This window comes from Chironomus tepperi, unplaced genomic scaffold (genome assembly GCF_022539635.2).
Source record: "Chironomus tepperi strain 1889 unplaced genomic scaffold, CSIRO-AGI_Ctep_v1 contig_465, whole genome shotgun sequence".
NCBI classification, from domain to species: Eukaryota; Metazoa; Arthropoda; class Insecta; order Diptera; family Chironomidae; genus Chironomus; species Chironomus tepperi.
Genome location: NW_027226587.1, coordinates 1,182,910 through 1,205,174, shown reverse-complemented (window position 1 = coordinate 1,205,174; position 22,265 = coordinate 1,182,910). Strand labels below are relative to the sequence as shown.

The 22,265-nt window shown below is 31.8% G+C and overlaps 8 protein-coding genes across 9 annotated transcripts; 5 read left to right on the top strand and 3 right to left on the bottom strand.

The window, feature by feature from the left end:
- Positions 1–130: 130 nt before the first annotated feature.
- LOC139099269 (uncharacterized) lies at positions 131–8,051 on the bottom strand. 2 transcript variants are annotated; one of them, XM_070651689.1, is made up of 6 exons: positions 7,983–8,051; positions 1,611–1,782; positions 1,372–1,544; positions 1,227–1,313; positions 720–1,166; positions 131–472 (listed from the first exon to the last, which is right to left on the bottom strand). In XM_070651689.1, the coding sequence occupies exons 1-6, from the start codon at positions 8,019–8,021 to the stop codon at positions 215–217; spliced, it is 1,176 nt and encodes a 391-aa protein (XP_070507790.1). In that variant the 5' UTR covers positions 8,022–8,051; the 3' UTR covers positions 131–214. The 2 variants fall into 2 exon arrangements, with proteins under 2 accessions (XP_070507790.1, XP_070507791.1); XM_070651690.1 differs by lacking the exon at positions 7,983–8,051 and adding an exon at positions 3,743–4,240.
- LOC139099266 (hexokinase type 2-like) lies at positions 8,028–10,772 on the top strand. Its single transcript, XM_070651687.1, has 4 exons — positions 8,028–8,106; positions 8,713–9,273; positions 9,340–9,655; positions 10,093–10,772. Exons 2-4 carry the CDS (start codon positions 8,728–8,730, stop codon positions 10,596–10,598), a joined length of 1,368 nt encoding a protein of 455 aa, XP_070507788.1. The 5' UTR covers positions 8,028–8,106; positions 8,713–8,727; the 3' UTR covers positions 10,599–10,772.
- Positions 10,773–11,457: 685 nt separating this feature from the next.
- On the bottom strand, positions 11,458–13,676 carry vsg (visgun). Its single transcript, XM_070651695.1, has 5 exons — positions 13,499–13,676; positions 13,206–13,251; positions 12,996–13,142; positions 12,808–12,927; positions 11,458–12,403 (listed from the first exon to the last, which is right to left on the bottom strand). The coding sequence occupies exons 1-5, from the start codon at positions 13,569–13,571 to the stop codon at positions 12,250–12,252; spliced, it is 540 nt and encodes a 179-aa protein (XP_070507796.1). The 5' UTR covers positions 13,572–13,676; the 3' UTR covers positions 11,458–12,249.
- Positions 13,677–13,791: 115 nt separating this feature from the next.
- Positions 13,792–15,304, bottom strand: bora (aurora kinase A activator-like protein bora). The gene is made up of 3 exons (XM_070651688.1): positions 15,018–15,304; positions 14,177–14,952; positions 13,792–14,110 (listed from the first exon to the last, which is right to left on the bottom strand). Exons 1-3 carry the CDS (start codon positions 15,239–15,241, stop codon positions 13,872–13,874), a joined length of 1,239 nt encoding a protein of 412 aa, XP_070507789.1. The 5' UTR covers positions 15,242–15,304; the 3' UTR covers positions 13,792–13,871.
- Positions 15,305–15,405: 101 nt separating this feature from the next.
- Positions 15,406–16,279, top strand: CHOp24 (transmembrane p24 trafficking protein CHOp24). The gene is made up of 3 exons (XM_070651694.1): positions 15,406–15,578; positions 15,647–15,877; positions 15,940–16,279. Exons 1-3 carry the CDS (start codon positions 15,452–15,454, stop codon positions 16,191–16,193), a joined length of 612 nt encoding a protein of 203 aa, XP_070507795.1. The 5' UTR covers positions 15,406–15,451; the 3' UTR covers positions 16,194–16,279.
- A 601-nt stretch (positions 16,280–16,880) lies between these two features.
- LOC139099271 (SKA complex subunit 1-like) lies at positions 16,881–17,807 on the top strand. The gene is made up of 2 exons (XM_070651693.1): positions 16,881–17,038; positions 17,101–17,807. Exons 1-2 carry the CDS (start codon positions 16,886–16,888, stop codon positions 17,779–17,781), a joined length of 834 nt encoding a protein of 277 aa, XP_070507794.1. The 5' UTR covers positions 16,881–16,885; the 3' UTR covers positions 17,782–17,807.
- A 266-nt stretch (positions 17,808–18,073) lies between these two features.
- LOC139099270 (retinaldehyde-binding protein 1-like) lies at positions 18,074–19,653 on the top strand. Its single transcript, XM_070651691.1, has 3 exons — positions 18,074–18,221; positions 18,709–18,907; positions 18,967–19,653. Exons 1-3 carry the CDS (start codon positions 18,092–18,094, stop codon positions 19,508–19,510), a joined length of 873 nt encoding a protein of 290 aa, XP_070507792.1. The 5' UTR covers positions 18,074–18,091; the 3' UTR covers positions 19,511–19,653.
- Positions 19,654–19,922: 269 nt separating this feature from the next.
- On the top strand, positions 19,923–22,237 carry ArgRS (arginine--tRNA ligase-like protein). Its single transcript, XM_070651563.1, has 3 exons — positions 19,923–20,063; positions 20,138–20,272; positions 20,339–22,237. Exons 1-3 carry the CDS (start codon positions 20,019–20,021, stop codon positions 22,154–22,156), a joined length of 1,998 nt encoding a protein of 665 aa, XP_070507664.1. The 5' UTR covers positions 19,923–20,018; the 3' UTR covers positions 22,157–22,237.
- The last annotated feature ends 28 nt before the right edge of the window (positions 22,238–22,265 follow it).

Genomic DNA, 22,265 nt, shown 5'->3' with positions numbered 1-22,265 from the left:
ACAGTTAAATACAGTTAAATAAAAGAGTCAGTTAAATCCGTTCATTATTCCTGAAAATGAAGTATGTAGTATGTATATAATTAAATACAATGTTTCTTATGTTTTTAAATAAATCTTTTTAGAAATTTATTTCTCGAATAAATTAGAGTAATTTTTTTACTTCAGAAAGGAATTAAAGATCATCAGTAAAGAGATAGTTTGTCACTCAAGACACTCATTGCAATGAATATCCAAATGAAATATCGTGCAATGCTGCTGAACCACCTTGTGGAAGTGCATAGTCTTTTTGAAGCTGATCTAAAATGCTTGTACCACGTGATTGTGGTTTTGGTGCATATGAGGGTCTTTGGGGTTGTTGTTGTTGAATAGGTTGGGGTTGGGGTTGTGGTGCGGAATATTGTGGCTGGTATGATTGTTGTGGGGCAAAAGCTTCTGTATAAGCCTCTTGTGGACGGGGTGGAACTGGACTTGGCTGTAAATATAATAATAATTTTAATAAATTTGAATTATTTTAAATTTAACGGTTTTTGGCATCAGTTGAACATGATAGTGATTAACATTGATATGATTAATTCGACTGTCAGTTAGACAGTCTGTTAAAAATAGAATCGTCGCTTCTTGCGGACGACAAAATAAACATTATTCTTCTTTCTTTTAGCTGTTATTTTTCGTTTCTTAAAACCTTTTCGTCTATGAGATATTTTATAAACAGATCTTACTTTCTGTGCCTTCTTGAAGACATCAGCACGTGAGTTCACTGGTGTAAAAAGTGGAAAATCAGCTGGTCGATTTGCATTGTAATTTTGTTGTGGAGCTTGTGGGGCTTGTGTTGGTGATGGATTGTATTCTTGTTGTGGAAATTGAGCTGGTTGACGATTTTCGTATGCATCATATTGTGGCTGCTGTTGCTTGAATGATTTTGAAGGTTTTGCATCGGCATAGACAATGCCAACCGGTGCAGCATTTGCGAATTGTGGGCGAGGCGGCACTGGAGCGGCAGAATATTGAGGCTGTTGATATTTTGGGCGAGGTGGCTGAACAGGTTTTGGTGTTGTTGCGACAACTTCTTCCTCGTAATCGTAAAATTGTTGAGGCTGAGCCTGTGGTCTATTTTGTGGAGCTGGAGCATAATTTTGTTGTGGACGATATTGAGGCTGTTGTTGTTGCTAAATGAATTAATTAATTAAATTAATTTTTATGGCTTTATATTAATTTAAAGGAATTACTTTTGGTTTTTGTGCGACTGGTCGTCTTGGCTGTTCATATTCTTCTTCGTCTAATAATCTGTCTTCAACTAATGTAGGTGGTGGAACCTGTAAAATTGTGTAAATTATCCCATTCAAATCATCAAAATTATGTCCGAGAACTTACAGTGATTCCTTCGCCTGAAGGTTGGAATCCATGACGATCTGCGCCGTATTCAACTACACGAACACGTTCACCATCGAAATATCCGTATTTTCCTTTAACATCACCATTAGCTGCTTTTGTTTCAATTTTAAAACTTCCATCAGCTGCTTCATATCCATAAGTATAACTTCCATCTAGACAACAAATTTTAATTTATAATGATTAATGACAATTTTTAAGTCACTTGACATTGAATTTACCATCATTATGTCTATTAATTTGTTTTAAAATTGCTACAGGAGCTTCCGTTGTTGTTGATTTAGCTTCTTGTTGTTGAAATTGGAATCGATTTGCATTGCTTAAGCTTCTAGGTTCTGGTCGATATTCATCATAATCTTGGGCTAAACAGACTCCTAAGCATAAAACGATTAACTGGAAGGAAATAGGAAGTTGAGGATTACTTTATGAGTCACAAAGAAGGTATTAAATCAATAAATATGGAAATAAAAGCTTAAAAATTCTTAAAAGTTCACAAATGTTCAAAACATAACCACAAGACACCATTAAAAGAAAAAATAAATATAGATCATTTATAAAGCTTATCGAGTGTCTCTAATTCACTTCATCAAAATGCATAGGAGGAGTCATTATGCAACACAAGTATAGAGTTTAACAGTAGCGATAGCGAAATAATGCACTCAAGATATGTGGAAATAAACTTGAAAAAAGAGTAGAAATATGTCTCAGCTTAATAAGACGCCGTATTTACACGGCATAATGCCAACAAATTAATAATGATCTTAAACTGTTAATTTTTTCTCTTCTCCTGTACAGTTTGAGTGTCTCATGCACAATAAGCAGTAAAGTATGAAATTTGATGGTAATGGTATCACAAAAGCAAGCAAGCAGCCATTTCACGACCTTTACACACGACATGAACTTTTTTTAATTTGATCTCAGCTGAGTCTAAATCGTCTGTATTTCTTCATTTGAATTATTGTCTATTTTATTAAGTCATGACGATTGAGATGTTTTTATTCCGCATGTCTTTAATGTTAATTCATCTCAAGTTTGGTTACCTATAAAGTATTATATTGCCAACAATTGCCAATAGCCTCATATTTATAGTAAATTATTTTCTACAGGCCAAATCATTTAATGGTTAAATTCTTTATGCCATTTCGTATATTACCATAGCACAATAAATATTCGTTCACGATTTTGGTCAAGGACGGCTAGCCTTTGTGTTAGAATATTTCGCATAGTTGATATATATGTATGTACTAATATTAATCGCATGAAAACTTATTACTTTCACTTCCTTAATTTATTACTTAATCGCATTATCTTGTCTAGTTCTGATTCTGTTGCTACGGAAAAGTTTTTTTTCGATCTGATTGATTCAAGTCTGGTTTTGTAATTTCCAATTAATTTTTAATTTAATTTAATTGGACTTAAATATAGTTTATGAAAGCCTCAATCGAAAGCTGTTTATTGGCACGACTGATGAAATTTAAAATTCCATTGTTTGGTATCATAATGCAATTGTTCTTATGGGATTTTCTAGGGGAGTTATTTACTGTCAATATTGATTGAATCAATTAATATTGAACTTCCAAAGCTTCAATACTCAATGCTTTAAAAACATTAGAAGAAGTCAAACAATTGAGAATCTTTAAATTTAAGAAAATCTTTTGAATTTTCCTGGAACTTTCAATGTTATTCCTTCAATTAAAATATTTCAAATCCAATCAAGCATGTCATAATTGTTAGGAAACGATGTTGATATTGACACAATGTTGTTCACAGAGCTTAATTCTCTTGCAAAATCCCGTGAAACAATTTTAATTGCACAAAATCCTTGGCTTTCACTTCTTTGAGATTATTTCCTAAACAATTTCTTCAAGATTAAGTTCAATGATCATGCGTCGAAATTGTTTGACAAATTTTTTTGTTGCTTGTCTGATTTCCTCTTTAAAGACCAGGAAATTTGCATATTAATAAATCGATTGAACATGAATTTGGTTTTATCGCAGCTTGAATTCTATTAATAGAAATAGTAGGCGTTGGTTTTTTAAATTGCATAATTAAATCAGTTCATTGCAAGTAACTTGACATGATTTCTGCATATCCTAGTTAAGACTTTGTATCCTATGACATCCAAAACTCAATATTATGTCCTTTAGTTGTCACATATGAGTTCCTTTGATTGTTGACAGATTTTTTTTGTCTGACAATAAAATTTGCATAATTTTTCTAGGAAACTCAGCAATGCAATAAACTTCACTCTACTTCTTGGTAATTTATATATCCGGATTAACAATTTTAATGTTTATAAAGAAATGAATTGAAATGAGACACTTATAATTATTCAATGAAACTTGTAACTAACCGAATATTTCAACATATTTGCTAACTAAAATAAAAAATCAGCTAAGGCTACTTATTATTACTATATTTATATGCACTATCCAACAGTTCAAATCAAACTAAAGAAACACCTAATTCTACATTCACTTTTATACTTCGAGACATAAAGGTAAGGTAAGGCATGTAAAAAAAGGCATACAATGGATAGTTGAAGTAAATTCTCATAGAAAATGTATTCGCCAGCATTTCTCACAAGAGCATCAAGCTAAGTTTTTGCTCTGATGAATAATTTTTGGTATGGGGTTTCTCTTGCTTTTCGCAGCATCTCACGCTTGTTTTTGGAAATTCATGTAAATTTCCTGATAAGGAATGATGTTGCTGGATGTTTTTGATCCTGGTAATGAATTTTGAACTTAATAGAAACTATAGTTTGGCTGTTCAGATCGTAACGTAGATCCAGAGCGCATTATATGCGTTACAAGGTTAAAGACAGTTTAGCAAGTGAGAATTCGGGTTAAAATCTACACCTAAAGCTCACATTTGGATCCACATCATTTCTTTGGTGACATTTCTATCTGTAGAACACAATAGAATCTGTGAGCTGCGTATCCACTACAGTTACAAATGACGTATATCACCCCTTCTTACCCCACCTACAAAAATATATACATTAGAGCAATTAGATGTATGGAGTGTCACTAAGCTTCCGGCACTTTACTTCTCGAATTAAAGGATGTAATAAGCAAATAGCTAAAGCTTGATTCAATATAGGCCAGTATTGCCAAAGCTCTTTGTGCCACGGCACACCTTAGTGATAAGTCTCGATCTAAACCACACATGGCACACGGTTCATGTTATTTTCAAAATTATTCGGCGGCTCTCTAGAGTGCTGTAGCATATAGTTTGGACAACACTGAAGGAAAGATCTCCAACTTAGCAATCTTTGACATTATTGATCTGCAAGACTTAATCTAAGATCAATGAACTACAAAAACATTTTAATGATCAGACCAAAAATATATGTAGCAGTAATAATTACTAGGCTGAACATCACAAAACACTTGCATTTTCTTTTAAACGAGAGAAAAAGAAATTTGCCATTTAATTGATTCTTGTACGTGAACTTCATGTATGAATAGAGAAATTTTCCAGCAATAAAAAAAATCGAAAGAAACAAAAAATTTACATAATTTGCTGTTGCATTAATTCATTCATTCACAATTCCAAGTTCAACTCCATGCTCGATGTCTTACCGTAAACAAAACGTGTGTAATGTTAATTTGATTTATCTTATTAGTATAAATTTTTTGCTTAGAGTAAAGGAATCATTATGAATGATTTGGATTTAAGTAGATAATTATAATTTAATGAGTTTTCCAATTAATTTAAGGAGGCTTAGAGATGATTTGGTGATAATTATTAGCTACCTATTGAATCATGCTGAAAATTGAATCAATTCGACATGGCAGACGTGTTTAGCATATTTACTCAGCAAACTTGAAATTGCTCTGAATGAAAATCTCAAAATTTCAATTTCAAAGGATTTCTTAAATATCTAATTCAGAATTGAGCAACTTTTTTTTTCGTGGCACACTTTGGTGATAACATAACCTTGACATACGGTTCATGGAGCATCCGAAAAAATATGGTGGCAAACAGGCTGCCCACCACCGATCTAATTCATGAAAACCTTGTTAAAATTCAAGCAGGTCTCAAAAGCTTTACAGTGCAGCGAAGCAAACTAAAAATCAACCGTCACGAAGTCGTCAGGACAACTTCGAGTATTACTGTTAAATCAGCGATATTGGTATGTCCTAGCGAACACATTGTGTTGTCCAAAATTATCCAAAATTCACAGGTAAATGATGAAACCGGATCAAGACATTAACACACCTCAAAAATCCTCGAAGCATCTAACCCAGGTACAGAAGAAAACGACAAATCAGCATGAAATCAACGTGTTTAACGAGCACGTGTTTAAATCATGCTTCAAACTTAATGCGCTACTATGAATCACAATCCAAACATTTTCAAACGATTTTCTGTGCAAATTAAGCTGTAGATCTTTTCTTTTTATTATACCAGATCACTTACCTAAAACGACTGCTTACTTTTCTTCTTTTGCGTTTTTTGTTTCGACTTCTTCAAAGTTCAACTAGTACAAATTGCATAAAACTTGTTATTAATATGAAATGATGTGGAAATTGTGAGAAGAAATTAACAGCTAATGAAAAGATTATTGTAAATACAAACAAATGCAGACGTAGTTGCACACAGATGATTAAGTTATCAAATATGATCAGGAGAAATGATCATTTTCTTGTAAGTATGAAGCACTCACGAAGTAACTTGAGACTAAATTAAGTGTGAAATTTAATATTTTGGTATTTAGAATTCTTTTAATCTCATTTTAATGAATTCCAGGTTACTGTTAGTTCAACCAATTGTTTTAAAAGGCTAGACAAAAATGTCATTTTTATGATACATGCCTGCCTTAAACTGAATGCTAATTTATATCTATTGTACTAGTCTGGTCATAATATTTGAAAATCTATGCCATTTTTTTGTGCTGCAAAGTTCAACCTTGGAAGAATTTTATATAGGTATAAAAAATGTGACAAAATAGTTAGCAATATGTCGTAGTTGAGTCATTCTGCAGTTAAGAACTTCAGAAGCTTATCTCTGACACGATTCTTGACTACTTCTGCATTATTAAAGCTTTTAAATCACTAAAAAAATCCAATTTAATTAAGGAAATTGCCAGTCATATAGCGTGGTTCTATAAATATCAATTACAAACATCGCTTAAGCACATGATAAGCACCAATAAACTTGATTACCTAAAATTCGTCGAAATTGAAGCTTTCGTTATTGCCGTTCTATAAAACATCGAGTATTATATGACACTTCAAAAATATACCATAATATCGATTATATCTTGAAGTTCATCCTGTGCTAGAATATAACTACTTTGCAGTCTTGTCCATGAAATTCATTCTTTCTGCATAAACAGTGTTGATGTATTTATCTACAATACAAATAGAACTTTTGTTATGTACTTACAATATTTACAATTTCACTAGTGCGATTAGTCAGTTTCTAGTAACTAAAAAAGGGTGTGTCCAGCAGGAGTGTAGCTAGACCATAGAAACTTAAAATATCATTATTTTCAAGTGTAACCAGAACGGCGCAATTGTGCACAATCCGAAATCAGTTCTCATGGTGCCTTCAAGGCTACTTTATGTCTTTTCGTTAATACAGCGAATTATCGGTCATCTACCGAACACATTGTACTTCTGGTGTAAGAAGTGCACCTATAGAAGTTATCAACAATCCACGGAATTCCATTAAAAAGCCACCCCCAGATGCACAACTGTGTATGTACACAAGTTAAAGTCATATGATTGTAAAGAAGAAAAGTTTGTTTACTACTTAAGACTTGATAATTGCTTCCGATCGAATTTCCAAGAATATGACGATGGATGACGATGAATGATTATTATTGTTTACGTGCGCACTTACCACACTTTAGACCAAATGTCTTGTTGAATATAATTAGAAGTTTGTTAATTTGGGAGGTGATGCAATGTTAACGTTCTATGATAGTGATGGACAATCTGTGCAGAGGGTCGTCAACATTTTTTGGAATTCGATCAATCGTATGTTATGTGCGGTTTTGTTTGATGCTTTCCTTAAGATGTGCCGCAAAAAATAAATGGCTGTCCATCACTGGCCTGTGTGATGAAGTGAATCTTGGAGTTGTAAGGCACGAACAGCATTTCAATGTCAATTGTTTATTCTAAAAGTTCAAGTAATCCTTAGATCAGTGTTATTCATACTATACACATTAGTATGCCGCAGAATATTTTAGGAAGTGTTATGAACCGTTTACCGTGTGCGGTCCCGGTCGAGGCTTACCAATAAATTGTGTAGTGGCGCCAAAAAATTTGGACAACACTGTCTTAGACGAATCAATTTAAAAACCAATCATAATTTCATGAATTATTTTGAATAAAAAATCGTTCAGTAATACAACTTCATCTCATTTCAGTGTAAAAAATTTGATTTTTAAAAAACCGTTAAAGTTTTAAAATTTAATTTATCATTTACATTGATTCCTACGGTCTTTTTTGTTCGAGTTTTAACAAAAAACCCAACTTAAGAATAATTGTTTAATCTTCTTCTTCATTCTACTCATTGAGATGATTCTGGCTAACTGAAAATAACCCAAAACAAAAGTTCCCGCAGTCAACGTGACTCACAATATCGTATATAAACATTTGTAATTCAAAATAATACATCTTTTAGTTTATTTAATTATATTGACCGTGTTGGTTGTCTCACCAACTTCATCCACAACAAGTAATTGCCAAAAAATTGTTTAAGGTACAAATTATTTGCTTACTGTAATTATCTCTGAAATGTGTCGCGGGGGTACAATAAATATTTTTGTTTATTAATTTATGAATGCACACAAAGGCTTGATAAGATAACTTGAATTTCGCAGAAATTTATTTTAAAATTAAATATACTTTACGGTCTAACAGAAATTGATGGGTGCAATAAAAATAATAATTAATTAGGGGGTACTTAAACAATTCTGATTACCCGGCAATCAGTCACACAGAGAAATACTAATATTATTCAACAATCCAGTTATTATGCTAAGTGATAATGAATACATGAATGGCCCGGTACATCCGATAACACCTGAAATCACACAAAAAAGAGACTTCAAAGGCATTTTAACGCGAGAGTTGAATGTTTTGTCTTGCCGAAGAAATTCTGACATTTGTGTGTTGATATATGCACAATACATAGAAACAATATACGTCTATATGCCATACGATAGCTTTTATCTTTACAGTTTTTGCTATCGACAAAAAAAAGAGTTGTATAAATATTATGCTTAACCGAATTTAAAAAAGAAATTAGTCTTGTTTTAGCTCTTCATTTGATAACATAACATATACTTTCCCTACTCCTATATAGGAATCTACACCAAACATGACAAAAGTTTCACAGCAAATTCATGACCTAATCGACTGTGATTTAGTTTTGGATACTAAGAAATTACAGAATGTGATGATTAATTTTGAGCATGAAATAAAGAAAGGATTAAAAAAAGCCACACATGATGAATCGGAAGTAAAGTGTTTTGTGACATATGTGACTAAACTACCGGAAGGCAGTGAGATTGGAAAGTTTTTGGCATTAGATTTAGGCGGTACAAATTTTCGTGTTCTACTTATTAATCTTAAGGGTGAAGAGGATTATGAATTTAAGTCCAAAATTTATGCAATACCACAAGGTGTTATGCTTGGATCAGGAACGGAATTATTTGATCATATTGCATATTGTCTCGCTGAATTTGTTAAGGAACAGAAAGTTAATGATGAAGTGTTGCCATTGGGATTTACATTTTCATTTCCATGCCAACAGAATGGACTTACAACAGGTTTATTGATTAAGTGGACAAAAGGCTTTAACTGTAGTGACGTGGTTAATAAAAATGTCGTCGAACTACTTGAAGATGCCATCAGTAGGAGAAATGTGAGGAATTTATTTTTTTGGTCCGCGACTAGAAAATTTCCAATAATTTTTTTTACATCCGTTTAGGACATTAAAATCCTCGTTTGTGCAATTCTTAATGACACGACAGGAACATTAATGAGTTGTGCATGGAAATATAATAATTGTAAAATCGGCGTCATTATTGGAACCGGTACAAACGCATGTTATATGGAAAAATCATGCAAGGCTGAATTTTTTGAAACAGATGACAAGGTACGCGATGAAAATGTCATCATAAATACGGAATTCGGCGCGTTTGGTGAAAAAGGAAGTTTAAATGAAATAAGAACAATATACGATAAAGATGTTGACGAAAACAGTATTAATGCCGGCAATCAACTATTTGAAAAGATGATATCAGGTAAATTTATTGCTGTGCTATATTTCTATGAAATAATAAGGTTGGGGAACATGAAATCGAATTTCTTGGCATAGCTAATTGCTGCTAATTTTTTGGTTCCAATTATAAAAATTGAAGGTTTTTAAATTACATTTCTGTTCACTTCTGACCCAACCCATCCCCTCTTACCCATAAAAGCGTTACGCAATGACTGAACGGTTCCTTAGGACCAGAGTTGCAAAGCAGGCACCTGTGACAAGCAAAACCGTACAAATTCTTGATAATCCTATAAAACTTTACAAATTATCAAGAAATTGTAGGGTTTTTGTCTGTCACAGGTGTCTGTTTGGAACTCTGCTTAGGGCACTCAAGAAATTGACAACAGCATGCTTTGTTTGAAATTCAATGTTACCCCATCCATAAATGAACCCCTAATCATTCTCCTTTATCGCAACCAGGAATGTACATGGGTGAATTAGTCAGACTTGTTATTGTAAGGCTCGCAGAGAAAAACCTCCTTTTTAATGGAAATGTTTCAAAAAAGCTCACGACAAGATATCAATTCTATACAAAATATGTATCAGAGATAGAAGCAGAGGATGAAGATGTCTTTACAGTAGCCAGAGAAATATTAAGTGAATTGGATATTCACGATGCAACAGATGAAGACTGTAGAATTGTAAGATATTGTTGTGAAGTGATTAGTCGGCGTGCAGCACAACTTGTATCAAGCGCGTTAGCAACATTAATGCTTAGAATAGGCGATCCAGACATCACAATTGGAGTTGACGGTTCCGTATATCGATTCCATCCTAAATTTCATGATCTCATGACTGAAACAATTAAGGAAATCGTTCCATCAAATTATAACTTTAAATTTGTACTCTCTGAAGACGGTAGTGGACGCGGTGCGGCTTTAGTTGCTGCTGTAGCATCAAAGGATATTAAAGATAAGAAAAATTAATAATTTTGATTTATTTTCAAAATCGCCAATGTTTTATTTGCCTTTATAATCTTGATACTTAATATTTCTTTTTGTTTTAATGCTTAACTATATCCAATAAGCTTATATTTATATTCTTTCTTTGATTTTTTGAAAAAATAAATGAGATAAATATACATATTTAAAATTTTTAAATGTATTACTTTTTTTTTTTGACCGATATATGTATATATATAAATTTTTAAGGAACTCCTATTTGAATAGATTCACATCATGCACCTATTACAATACACGCGATTCAAATGAGAATTCCTTTTAATTTTTTAGAAAGAGCACTTTATCCATCATGTTTTACTAAGCTATTAATCATATATTTAGATTCAGACTTTTATCAAGATATATTCATACTCATTGCATATATATTTTTTAATTTTTGTTTCCTCACATTATATAAGAGCAGATACATTCATCATGGCATTAATTACATCATCATAATATAAATTTTTCAAAAATGTTCATCACCTTAAGAATTACACATGCTTTTATAATGATAATGGTTTCATAGAATTAACATATTTTATCATCGATTCTCAAATATGTTAAACCAGTGCAGAATTAAGAGACAAAAAAATAGGAGGGAAAAAAGGAGGAAGAAGTCTAATATGTATTTTAAAGCGATTGATAAAAAAATTACAAAAGTACTCGTTCTTATCGAGTTACTTCAGCGCATTTTTGTCCCAGCGATCAGTAATTGATTTTTAAGTCAGTTCCCTGTCTATAGAACAAGATCCAGTAGGATCCATATAACTCTCAGATCTCATTGCATATATATTTTTTAGATTTTTTCCAGATTCACAAATCAAGATCCAGTTTCAGGTCACTCACATTATATAAGAGCAGATACATTCATCATGGCATTAATTACATCATCATAATATAAATTTTTCAAAAATGTTCATCACCTTAAGAATTACACATGCTTTTATAATGATAATGGTTTCATAGAATTAACATATTTTATCATCGATTCTCAAATATGTTAAACCAGTGCAGAATTAAGAGACAAAAAAATAGGAGGGAAAAAATTCCGAGAGGAAGAAGTCTAATATGTATTTTAAAGCGATTGATAAAAAAAGCAAGAAAGTAGTATATTGATATTAACATTGAAAGGAATACTTATATATTTATATTGTATGTTACATTTTGGGCTTTTCATTCTGCAACAACGTATTTTTAAATGTTGACGATAAGAAATTTCCTCGTAAATTGTCGCGATAAGGTTTGAATTTTATTTATTTTTTATAAATAAGTATCAGGTAATCTTATTTTATCAGTCGCAAAGACGATTTTCCAATAAATTCAAACAATAACAAAACTAAATGACTTCATATTCGAGTGATTATTATAAACATGCTTATGAAGAGATTTCATTGCAAATTTGAGGAAATTAGGGCGAGATTCTATCTGTACTTATACATTACAAAAAAAAGATCTTCAAGTAACAAAATGAAATTTCATCCAAACGATTACGATCAAATTTCTTTGGATAAACACGACTGATTGATTATTGATGTTTTTTTAAAAAATATTCTTCTTTCTTCACTACTGCTACTTATTATCATGTTAAAAATGGGCTATTGATGTCGTTTTAACCCATTTCTAATTCGTTTAATTACAAAGTGTGGTAGTTACGTTCGTTTCGTGCTTTGTAGAATTTAAACGAAACAAATCCTATTGCCATCATTCCAAATGCAAACACCATTCCTCCGATGAAGCTTGTTGTTGACCATTGTGAACGTGGTGGCTCTGGCTTTACTGTTGTTGTACTGTTTTGAATAATAAATAAAAAATTTGAATTAAAAACTATACAAATGTTTTAAAAACTGTTTAAATGTTTTCAAACACGGAATTGCGAATTGTATTAATTTGCATACATTCTACTAATCTACAATGACCTTTAAGACTAATGCACATCTCCTATATAGTAGCAAAAAATACAATGAAACGTGCGAATAGTTTTGGATATAATTTCACCAAAATAGAAAAAAAGTAATAGAACGAACATCTATTGCTACATTATTGTTCTCAAAACAATTTGAAGACGTTCTCAAGGATTATAAAACAATAATCCTTGTCCAAAACAGGTAGAAAATAACTGATTTTGACAGTAGTAGAAATGTGTCTATGGCAGATTCTATGGATGAATAAGTTTAATTTAAATTCTACTTACGAAACAGGAACTGGAGTTGTTGGAGCTACAGTCGTTGTTGTTGTCGTGGTTGAAGTTGTAGTTGTAGCATTTGTGGTTGTTGGTGGTGGCTCAACAGTTGTCGTAGTTGTTGGAATCGTCCTGTAAAACAAATTTGATTTCTCAATTTTAGTCTTTTTTGCAAATTAATTAAAATTTAAATTATTTACGTCGTTGTTGTTGTTGTTGTTGTCGGAACTGTCGTAGTTGTAGTTGTTGTATCATCATCAGGTTTTACTGTAGTTGTATCATTTTTAGTTGTTGGAGTATCAGGAACAGGAGTTGTTGGATCGTCGTCTGTTGGTTTTTGAGTTGGCCTAATGAAATGAGAATGATTAATTGCAATTTATCAATCAATATTTATTATAATCAAGTATTACAATTCTGTTGTTGAATCCGTTGACGCTTTAGGAGTCTTATCAGTAGCTGAAATTAGAGATTATAAACGTAAAAATTAGTGAATCATAATTCCAAAAATTATGCTTATTGCGAAATATGAGAATTAACATAGTAATGCGTAAAAATGCTTTCGTTAGCATAATTGGATATAAATAATGCGAGAAGGCAAATGAATTGATTATTTTTATGACACAATAGAAAAATCCCCTTTAGAAGATTCTAGGAAATAATTCTATATAAATTTTGCGAAAACAAAGGAGCTTACGGAACTTACGATTTTCTTGTGGCATAGCCATTCCTGCATTAAAAATGCATACAACTAACACAATACCGATTAAGAACTTCATTTTTCTAATGATATTAATCCTTAAATCACTCGTTAAAGTATTATTTTTAGCAGAAAACTTAATTATCAACCTTTTCGTTTTACAGTAAGAATCAATGTGACCAAAATGGACAAATTTTCAACCAGTGAAAAATGCGGGAAGAAATTTAAATTTGTTTTGGCAGTTACACTTTTCATGATCGTTTTTATTATTTTTACTTTTTATGCTATAAATCAGACATTTAAAATTTCATCATCATATATACTTAATTCAAATATGCGTTTTTCTCGTGGAAATATAAAATTGATTGATATGAACACATTAAATTTGCATGAACTCTGCAGAAAATGAGTAATTATTGGAATCGCCGTTTTCAAAGCCACTATCAAAACGTCCAAAAAGTCGTCGATCCTTGTTTGGTACGGGAAATTCGTTAACGAAATTTTCTTTATCATCAGAGTCATCATTTAATTCATTTTGAAGCAGTGAGAACGATTCCGATAATTTTTTCTTTTTCAATTTGCTACATCGACGACTTGATGGTGTAAAATCTCTTCCAGCTTTATGACAAGAGATAATATAATTAATAAAAAGAAATATAAAATTAAAGGATATATGTAACTTACCATCGGAAGTCATTGAAATATCATTGGAAGACATGGCAGGACTACAATTATTTGAAAACTCATTGCGGATGGGAGAAAGTTCTCCGAACATATCACCATTAATTGCGTCAAAGGCATCGCCATTATTATTTTGTGAGCTCACGAACGAGTCAGTTCTTCTTGTCAGTTCTGGGGTTTTTGGGGCAGGACTTAAATTTACTGCAAATGCATCGTCCAGGATGAAATCATTTTCAGGGGTTTCAGGACGTTGAATGAATAATTTTCTACGTAGAGTGCTTATATCCATCATTGATCGATCATTTGATGGAAGTTCATTCTCATCATTCTCGTCTTCATCATTAATTTGATACTTTTTCAATAAGTCTTCAATCTCTCGAGGTAAATTCGGTGGAAAGGATAAGGCAGTCTGTGTTGTCATATCACGTTTAATTTTAGGAATTGATCCAAACGGTGAGTGATTTGAGATCATGGCACTGTTAGAAGGTAAGGCAGTCGAATTATAAATTTGTGTTGAATGAAAGTCTTCTGATAACTGGATTTTATGCTTTCTTAAATTGCATACGTGAGGACTTGGAACTATTTGTTGTTCCTGGAAAAATGATGAAATTGCAGCTTGTGCTTTCTCTTCAAATTGAGGATCTTCTTCCTCACGAAATTGCGTTTCATGTGGAATTACATTCACTGGATTTAAATTCGATAATTCTTCAATTGTCCATTCAAACATTTCTAATTTATTTTCCTGTTTTGGAGTCGTCGGCGGTTGAAATAACGACGGACTGGATGTATATAAATAGAAATTAATTATTATGAATGAAAATGTTAGTTATAGTTTTATACATACCTTGAGATTACAGGTAAACGCAGTTTTTCATGTAGTTGATTCTCAAATGGATTCCGGACCACACGATTTTTAAGAGAATTTGGCGATGGAGTACAATTTTGATTATTTGAAAGCAGCAAAAATCGTGAAGTAAAGTTCTTCGGTGTCGAAATTGGTGTTTTTCTTGTACTTAATCCATTGATTGATATTCTTTTTGGAGTCTTTTCGTGATTACCTTGCTCCATTTATTATTAATTATATAAAATATAAAATAGAAATCAGTTAATTTTAGGAAGAAAGATAAGTTGTTACAGTTAAGAAATTGAAAGTCAAAATGATCAAATTAACGGTCGATTTTGTAAGGCGCATTCACACTAAACTGTTTGCGATTTTATGCCGCTGTCGGACTGTCATTTTGGAAAGTTATCGTCATCAAAAATATTAAAAAAATAAAAATGATTAAAAATATACACTATTTAATACTTTTGTCGCTGTTTTCAAGCAGTTTTGCCTATATAATTACTGTAGATTCTCATGCCGAAGAATGTTTCTTTGATAGTGCGCAAGCTGGAAGCAAATTAGGTAAAAATATAATTAAGTGAAATTTAGCCGAAAAGTTGTTCAACTTTCTATTTTAATCCACTTTACAGGCTTAATGTTTGAGACGATTGAAGGTGGTTTCCTTGACATTGACGTTAGAATCGTTGGACCAGATGGAAAAATCATTTATCAAGGAGATCGCGAGACAAATGGAAAATATACATTTGCAGCCTATGAAACTGGAGTTTACACGTACTGTTTTAGTAATCAAATGTCCACTGTAACTCCTAAAGTTGTCATGTTCACAATGGAAATCAGTGAAGCACAACAAGGAACACAAGGTAAATTTGCGTAACTTATATTAGTTATATGTACTTGAATTAAATGCATCCTTTATTTGAAGGTGCACCAGGTGAAGGCGAAGCTGGACACACAAAACTTGATGATATGATCCGTGAATTGTCAGGATCTTTAGTCGGAATCAAACACGAACAAGAATATATGCATATAAGAGATAGAATTCATCGAGAAATCAATGAATCAACTAATAGTAAAGTCGTTTGGTGGTCAATCTTTGAGGCTGTAATTCTCGTCCTAATGACTGTTGGACAAATCTACTATCTTAAGCGATTCTTCGAAGTTAAACGTGTAGTGTAGATAATTCATCTGTGTTTTTCATTCTCAACAGTATGTTCTTAATTTCTAATAAACAAATTAATGAAAGGAAGTAATTTTTCAATGAACATCAGGTGCTTTTATTCAGCAAGTGCTTATGATTTTTCAGAAGTTCGATCTTTATATAATTATAAACATCATAGCGGACAAAAAGTTGATTTTTAAAATGTTCACATACAAAACAACATGAAATATTTGTGATCTGAAGGAAGAGATAGCCTGTGTTTCACAATCTCAACATATTTGAGTCCATTTGAGTCTTTTGCATTCATTATGTCATGCACAAAATAAGCAATTATTTAATATTGTTATTTTTGTTATTTTTTCTCAGAAAGCATGGTAAGACGAATAACGTCTTCGTATTTTTTGAAATTCATTTATTTTTTGTAATTTTTTCATGGACAATCCTTTCGTTAAGTTTTAAATTAATAAACACTTCTTAAATGTACTGTTTCATAAACTTACATTGACATTCCATTATTTCACTGTCTTCCATTTTTATTTTTAAACTAATGAATAAAATCAAACTTTTAACAAAATTCAAAAATAAATAAAATGCGTTTTGAACACTGGATGACTAGATTACTTTTGAACTCGTGTTTCAAAAATTTTTCAACGAACTTTTAGCAAAAAAAAAAACAAATATTTTTTAGTGAATTAATTTTGCAATAATCATGGATTTTACAAACTTATTCAACAATTTGACAATAAAGGCTGATAATTTGGAATTAGCTATGGATATTCTACCTCATAAAGACACTCTATTTAGTAGCAAAATCAAAGAACTGGATGAAGATGTGAAGGAATTAAAAAATCTTGAATTATTGGTAAGTTTAATTAATTTTGATCATCCGGATCACTTAATTGACCCAACATATGTTATTAACAGTTGAAAGAAGCAATCAAACAACAAAATAAGCACATAAAAGACGAATACAGTGAAGTTAAAGGAATCATAGAAAATGTCAATGAGAAAATGTTGTTTCTTCTAACGGAAATTGATAAAATAGAACCAGAAAAGAAGACAGTCCATAATCCATTCACAGAATTAAACAGTCCAGCACCAAAACTATTCGATAGACTACAAGCAAATCCAGCGTTTTCGGAGCTTAATACACCTAGAATGTCAATTGACCAATATGCCAAAAGTCCTTTTGCAAAGAAGAAGAACTCTACAAAGCTTCAGCTAAAGTTCTCAGATTTTGAGGCAGAAATAACAGCAGAGCAATTTGATAAAATTCCATCGTACATAAGAGGACGTATACCTTTGCATGATCTTCAGAATTTCCTCGACGAAATCGTTATTAAGTGCTTCAACTCAAAATATGAATTATACTATAAAAATCGAACCTGCCTTAAACCCAGTGACTACAATTTACAGTTATTTTATAAAGAACAGGCATCATATTTCGAAGGACATAAGTTCATTACGTTAGGAGATCTCGCAAGAATTATGGGAAAAAATGTCGACAAAAAAGATGAAAAGTTCCTTCAATGCCTGCGCTTTCTACATTTAATAAAGGAGGCTCGCAAAAATTCAGCAACATGTTATATCTGGATCGAAAAATAAGCCTAATTGTCATACCACATAAATTTTCATTCACAATTTCATGCTTTCCATTACTCGATAGTTCTCTTCTTCTTCATGTATGTATTTTTCGTTTCATCTCTCATTATTTGGAACTCTGCACACATCAAAGAAGAATATTTTTTCGGTGTATTACAAAATAAATTTTTTTAGTCTTTATTCTACTCCGAGCGAGAAAGTACAATAAATCCATTTGGATTTTAAAATAAGTTTAATAATTGTTGTGTATGTAAAGTGCTTGCATTCATTAATTATATTGCAATAATAGAAGGAATACAAAAGTTAGAACAAAATGTTAGAAGAAAAGTACATTATTAAGGCACAAAGAGAACTGAATGAAACAGAAGAGACAAAAAATAATGCATTGGCACAATTAAGACTTTGGATATCGCGACATGATTTCTTTAAAAACTGCAGACAAGGTAAATAAATTAAGAATTTTTTTCTTATTCTTATGTATTGAATAATTTGTAAACATATTTGAAAATCAGCATAGATTATCCGTTAAAATATCACGATAATGTTTGTGTACATACAAAGTTAATGACCTATTTGTTTTTCATTGTCGTTTCTTTTGTGATTATTCTGTAAATAATACAATTTTCATATTAAATGCGTTATTTAATTGACCAAACCTATATAAAAACCATACAAATTCCATATTAATAGGATAACATTTGTATGGTTTTCTATAAACATTAATTGAATTTGTATGGTTTTGATACTATATTAATACATATTGTACGTGCTTTGTCATGTTAATCACTTGTGCAATACTCTTGGATGAGTAATAGCTGAATAAATATTCTTTTGTGTATTTTAACACATTCAGGCATCAATAAATATACATTTACTTATTGCATGTACATACCTATATTAATTTAATTCACCTGCTTTATGACCTTTTAGATGACAAATTTCTACTTCAGTTCCTTCGAACAAAAAAGTACAACATGGAGCGAGTAATTGATCTCTTCGAGAGGTACTTGCTACTTAAGAATACATACCCAAAATGGTTTGATTATGGTCAGACAGAAGAAGATAGGATGTGGCAATTATATGACTCAGGATTTGTGTACCCGCTAATTGAGAGAGATGAGGAAGGAAGGTCAGTAAAAAGTCTATAAATCAGCAAAAACTTTATTATTCATTTTATGATATTTTCAGGCGTGTCATCATGATTCAGGCACAAAAATTAGATCCAAAAGTCTTTACATTTGCTGACATTCTGAGATTAGTGACATTAATAGCACAAACATTGTTGGAGGAAGAAGAGACACAGATTTCAGGTGTCGTGGTCATTCTCGATTATTCAAACATTACACTCGCCCATTTACGTCTATTTCCATTGAGTGATGTGGTCAGCTTTGTGGAAATCATACGAACTAGTTCAATTGGAAGGCAAAAAATGATGTACATGGTGTCTATGCCTAATTTTGCAACAATGTTAGTGGAAGTTGCTAAGAAAGTACTCAGCGAGAAACTGAGGAAACGGATCAAATTACTCAAATCAATGGATGAGCTCCAAAACGAATTTGACATGACATTACTTCCATTAGAGTTTGGTGGAAAAATTCCAGAATCTGTGATGCTAGATGAATTTAAGAAGCTCGCCAATGAACGAAGTACATACATAAAGGAAATCGTCGATGGCGTTGACTGGGATAAAGTTGCTTTGGAGGTCGATGATGGGTCGTGTACAATTACATGATATTTATTTAATTAATTGACCTTGTGCTTCATACTCGACAAAGTTTTGATATTTAATTCATTAATTCGGTTTTATGGTGTTAAGCATTTTACAAGATTAGCTACTTATTATTTTATAATCATTAATGTGAATGTCAATTTACGTACATGCTTAGGTATAATTCATAAAAAAAAATAAATGTTAAGTTCCATAAAATTATAAATTAACGTATATTTTATTTTTAAAATGTATCATTCGAACTATACAATTTTTCAATGAAAACCATACAGCATTTTTAATAACAATTGTATGGTTCTAATCAAAGTATAAACAAAAAGTTGAAAGAAATCAATCGAAAGGTAAATATAGTTGAATTAATAAGAAAAACAAGATTCAGGTATGGTGTTAGAGAGAATACACTGTACTAATACATATACATCATCCACTTCTGTTTAGTAGATTTCGCAAAATATTTTATATTTAAGTTTTTACTGGATTTTCGTACTAAATAAATTAATTAAAATTGAAGATGACTGATCAATTGTCAAAGGAAGAGCAACGATTGAAGGAACTTGTATGTTATTCATTAGTTTTGTGTTAAAAGTTGTTTAAAATAATAAAATACATTTTTTTGGTTATATTATTTAGGAATCGGAAATATCTAAATTTGAGAAGTCAATAACAAATATTAGACAAGGAGATTTTTCGGAAGAAAGTGATGAGTTGAATAAAGTATTGACGGAAAATAGTAAACTGAAGTTTAGACTGGATATCCTCAATAAGGTAAATAGAACAAATAAATGAATACGTAGACATGAAATAATTTGACATTGTTGCAACATATTTCAGGCAATAACTAATGAACGAAAAAGCCTAAAAACAGTTCCACAAGTGTCTGGGATGATTTCAATTGTAAATCATTTAAAAGACGTCTTCCAGCAAGCAATTGCTGCAGCATTTCCAGAACTTCAGAACGCTCCTTGTGTTGTAACGGAATCGCCAAAAGCCGATTATCAATGCTCAAGTTGTATGGCAATTTGTCAGCTATTGAAGGAGAAGCAAATTAAATTATCACCAATTGATATTGCTAAAAAAGTAATTGAGAAGATCCCATACTCATCATTGATTGAAAAAACTGAAATTTCGGGTCCAGGATTCATCAACATCTTCTTATCTAAGGATTATGTTAAGCAAGCAATTCACTCAATTTTAAATGATGGCGTTAAACCTCCACTGACTGAAAAGAAACGTATTGTCATTGATTTTTCATCTCCAAATGTTGCAAAGGAAATGCATGTTGGACATTTAAGAAGTACAATTATTGGTGATAGCATTGCAAGACTTTTGGAATTTATTGGACATGATGTATTGAGGATCAATCATCTTGGTGATTGGGGGACACAATTTGGGATGTTAATTGCTCATCTTGAAGATCGATTCCCAGATTTCGTTAATGTATCTCCACCAATTGCTGATTTACAATCATTTTATAAGGAATCAAAGAAACGATTTGACGAGGATGAAGAGTTCAAGAAGCGTGCTTATGATCGTGTAGTTAAACTACAATCAGGCGAAGCAAATTCAACAAAAGCCTGGCAACTCATTTGTGACGTCTCACGTCGAGAGTTCCAAAAGATTTATGATTCAATGGACATTAAAATCGTTGAACGTGGTGAATCATTCTATCAATCACGTATGGAGAAGCTTGTTGTTGAATTAGAGTCTAAAGGATTCTTAGAAGAGGATGATGGAAGGAAGATCATGTGGGGTGATAAAAATGATGATTTTGGAGGCATACCTTTGACAATAATCAAGACTGGAGGTGGATTTACTTATGATACATCCGATATGGCAACAATTAAGCAACGTATTGAGGAAGAAAAGGCAGATTGGTTAATTTACATCACAGACGCTGGACAAGCTACACATTTTAAGGCGATATTCTCATGTGCAAAACGAGCAGGAATTTTAGATCCATCAAAAATTCGTGTTGATCATGTTGGGTTCGGTGTCGTTTTAGGCGAGGATGGTAAAAAGTTTAAAACACGTTCAGGAGATACTGTAAAGCTTGCTGACCTTTTGGACGAAGGAATGAGAAGGTCTTTGGCAAAACTTATGGAAAAGGAACGTGACAAAGTTCTGAATGAAGAGGAAATGAAAGAAGCACAAAAGAATGTGGCATATGGATGCATTAAGTATGCAGATTTGTCTAAGAACTGCAAGAACGAGTATGTCTTCAGTTTCGATAAAATGTTGGAAGATAAAGGAAATACAGCAGTATATTTGCTATACGCAAATACTCGCATTTGCTCTATTGCTAGAAATTTAGGAGAAGAATTCCTAAAATCACTTCCAACGCTCAAAAAGGAGACACAAATTGAACTTGAACATCCAAAAGAGTATAAATTGGCAAAAGTTTTGATCCAATTTCCAGACATTATTGATCGTATCCTTCGAGACTTGACTATTAACACACTTTGCGAGTATCTCTATCAGATTTCTACAACATTCACTGAGTTCTATGATGTTTGTTACTGCATCGAAAAGAACAAGCAAGGTGAAATTGTCAAGATTAATACATCAAGAATTCTACTTTGTGAAGCCACAGCTTCTATTATGTCTGAGTGCTTCAAGATTCTTGGCCTAAAAACACTTAAGAAAATCTAAATGATAACTTTGTAATACCACTCAATTTATGTATATTAATTAATGAAATAAAAGTTATGCTGGAGAATTAAACGAAAATAACGTATTTTTAAATTCTAAAATTTTTGTT

What these genes read in the sequence shown, in the direction of transcription:
- LOC139099269 (XM_070651689.1), bottom strand. Translation starts at nt 8,021, where the DNA reads ATGTATTATTTTGAATTACAAATGTTTATATACGATATT. An exon ending in AAATGTTTATATACGATATT is followed by an intron (nt 1,783 to 7,982) that starts GTGAGTCACGTT and finishes ATTTCCTTCCAG; the next exon opens with TTAATCGTTTTATGCTTAGG. An exon ending in CAGTCGCACAAAAACCAAAA is followed by an intron (nt 1,167 to 1,226) that starts GTAATTCCTTTA and finishes TAATTCATTTAG; the next exon opens with CAACAACAACAGCCTCAATA.
- LOC139099266 (XM_070651687.1), top strand. Translation starts at nt 8,728, where the DNA reads ATGACAAAAGTTTCACAGCAAATTCATGACCTAATCGACTGTGATTTA. An exon ending in ATGCCATCAGTAGGAGAAAT is followed by an intron (nt 9,274 to 9,339) that starts GTGAGGAATTTA and finishes ACATCCGTTTAG; the next exon opens with GACATTAAAATCCTCGTTTG. An exon ending in ATTTGAAAAGATGATATCAG is followed by an intron (nt 9,656 to 10,092) that starts GTAAATTTATTG and finishes TATCGCAACCAG; the next exon opens with GAATGTACATGGGTGAATTA.
- vsg (XM_070651695.1), bottom strand. Translation starts at nt 13,571, where the DNA reads ATGAAGTTCTTAATCGGTATTGTGTTAGTTGTATGCATTTTTAATGCA. An exon ending in GGCTATGCCACAAGAAAATC is followed by an intron (nt 13,252 to 13,498) that starts GTAAGTTCCGTA and finishes CTCTAATTTCAG; the next exon opens with CTACTGATAAGACTCCTAAA. An exon ending in ACGGATTCAACAACAGAATT is followed by an intron (nt 13,143 to 13,205) that starts GTAATACTTGAT and finishes TCATTTCATTAG; the next exon opens with GCCAACTCAAAAACCAACAG.
- bora (XM_070651688.1), bottom strand. Translation starts at nt 15,241, where the DNA reads ATGGAGCAAGGTAATCACGAAAAGACTCCAAAAAGAATATCAATCAAT. An exon ending in CGTTTACCTGTAATCTCAAG is followed by an intron (nt 14,953 to 15,017) that starts GTATGTATAAAA and finishes ATATACATCCAG; the next exon opens with TCCGTCGTTATTTCAACCGC. An exon ending in TATTTCAATGACTTCCGATG is followed by an intron (nt 14,111 to 14,176) that starts GTAAGTTACATA and finishes CTTGTCATAAAG; the next exon opens with CTGGAAGAGATTTTACACCA.
- CHOp24 (XM_070651694.1), top strand. Translation starts at nt 15,452, where the DNA reads ATGATTAAAAATATACACTATTTAATACTTTTGTCGCTGTTTTCAAGC. An exon ending in GCAAGCTGGAAGCAAATTAG is followed by an intron (nt 15,579 to 15,646) that starts GTAAAAATATAA and finishes TCCACTTTACAG; the next exon opens with GCTTAATGTTTGAGACGATT. An exon ending in AGCACAACAAGGAACACAAG is followed by an intron (nt 15,878 to 15,939) that starts GTAAATTTGCGT and finishes CTTTATTTGAAG; the next exon opens with GTGCACCAGGTGAAGGCGAA.
- LOC139099271 (XM_070651693.1), top strand. Translation starts at nt 16,886, where the DNA reads ATGGATTTTACAAACTTATTCAACAATTTGACAATAAAGGCTGATAAT. An exon ending in TAAAAAATCTTGAATTATTG is followed by an intron (nt 17,039 to 17,100) that starts GTAAGTTTAATT and finishes TGTTATTAACAG; the next exon opens with TTGAAAGAAGCAATCAAACA.
- LOC139099270 (XM_070651691.1), top strand. Translation starts at nt 18,092, where the DNA reads ATGTTAGAAGAAAAGTACATTATTAAGGCACAAAGAGAACTGAATGAA. An exon ending in CTTTAAAAACTGCAGACAAG is followed by an intron (nt 18,222 to 18,708) that starts GTAAATAAATTA and finishes ATGACCTTTTAG; the next exon opens with ATGACAAATTTCTACTTCAG. An exon ending in GAGAGAGATGAGGAAGGAAG is followed by an intron (nt 18,908 to 18,966) that starts GTCAGTAAAAAG and finishes TGATATTTTCAG; the next exon opens with GCGTGTCATCATGATTCAGG.
- ArgRS (XM_070651563.1), top strand. Translation starts at nt 20,019, where the DNA reads ATGACTGATCAATTGTCAAAGGAAGAGCAACGATTGAAGGAACTT. An exon ending in AGCAACGATTGAAGGAACTT is followed by an intron (nt 20,064 to 20,137) that starts GTATGTTATTCA and finishes TATATTATTTAG; the next exon opens with GAATCGGAAATATCTAAATT. An exon ending in GACTGGATATCCTCAATAAG is followed by an intron (nt 20,273 to 20,338) that starts GTAAATAGAACA and finishes AACATATTTCAG; the next exon opens with GCAATAACTAATGAACGAAA.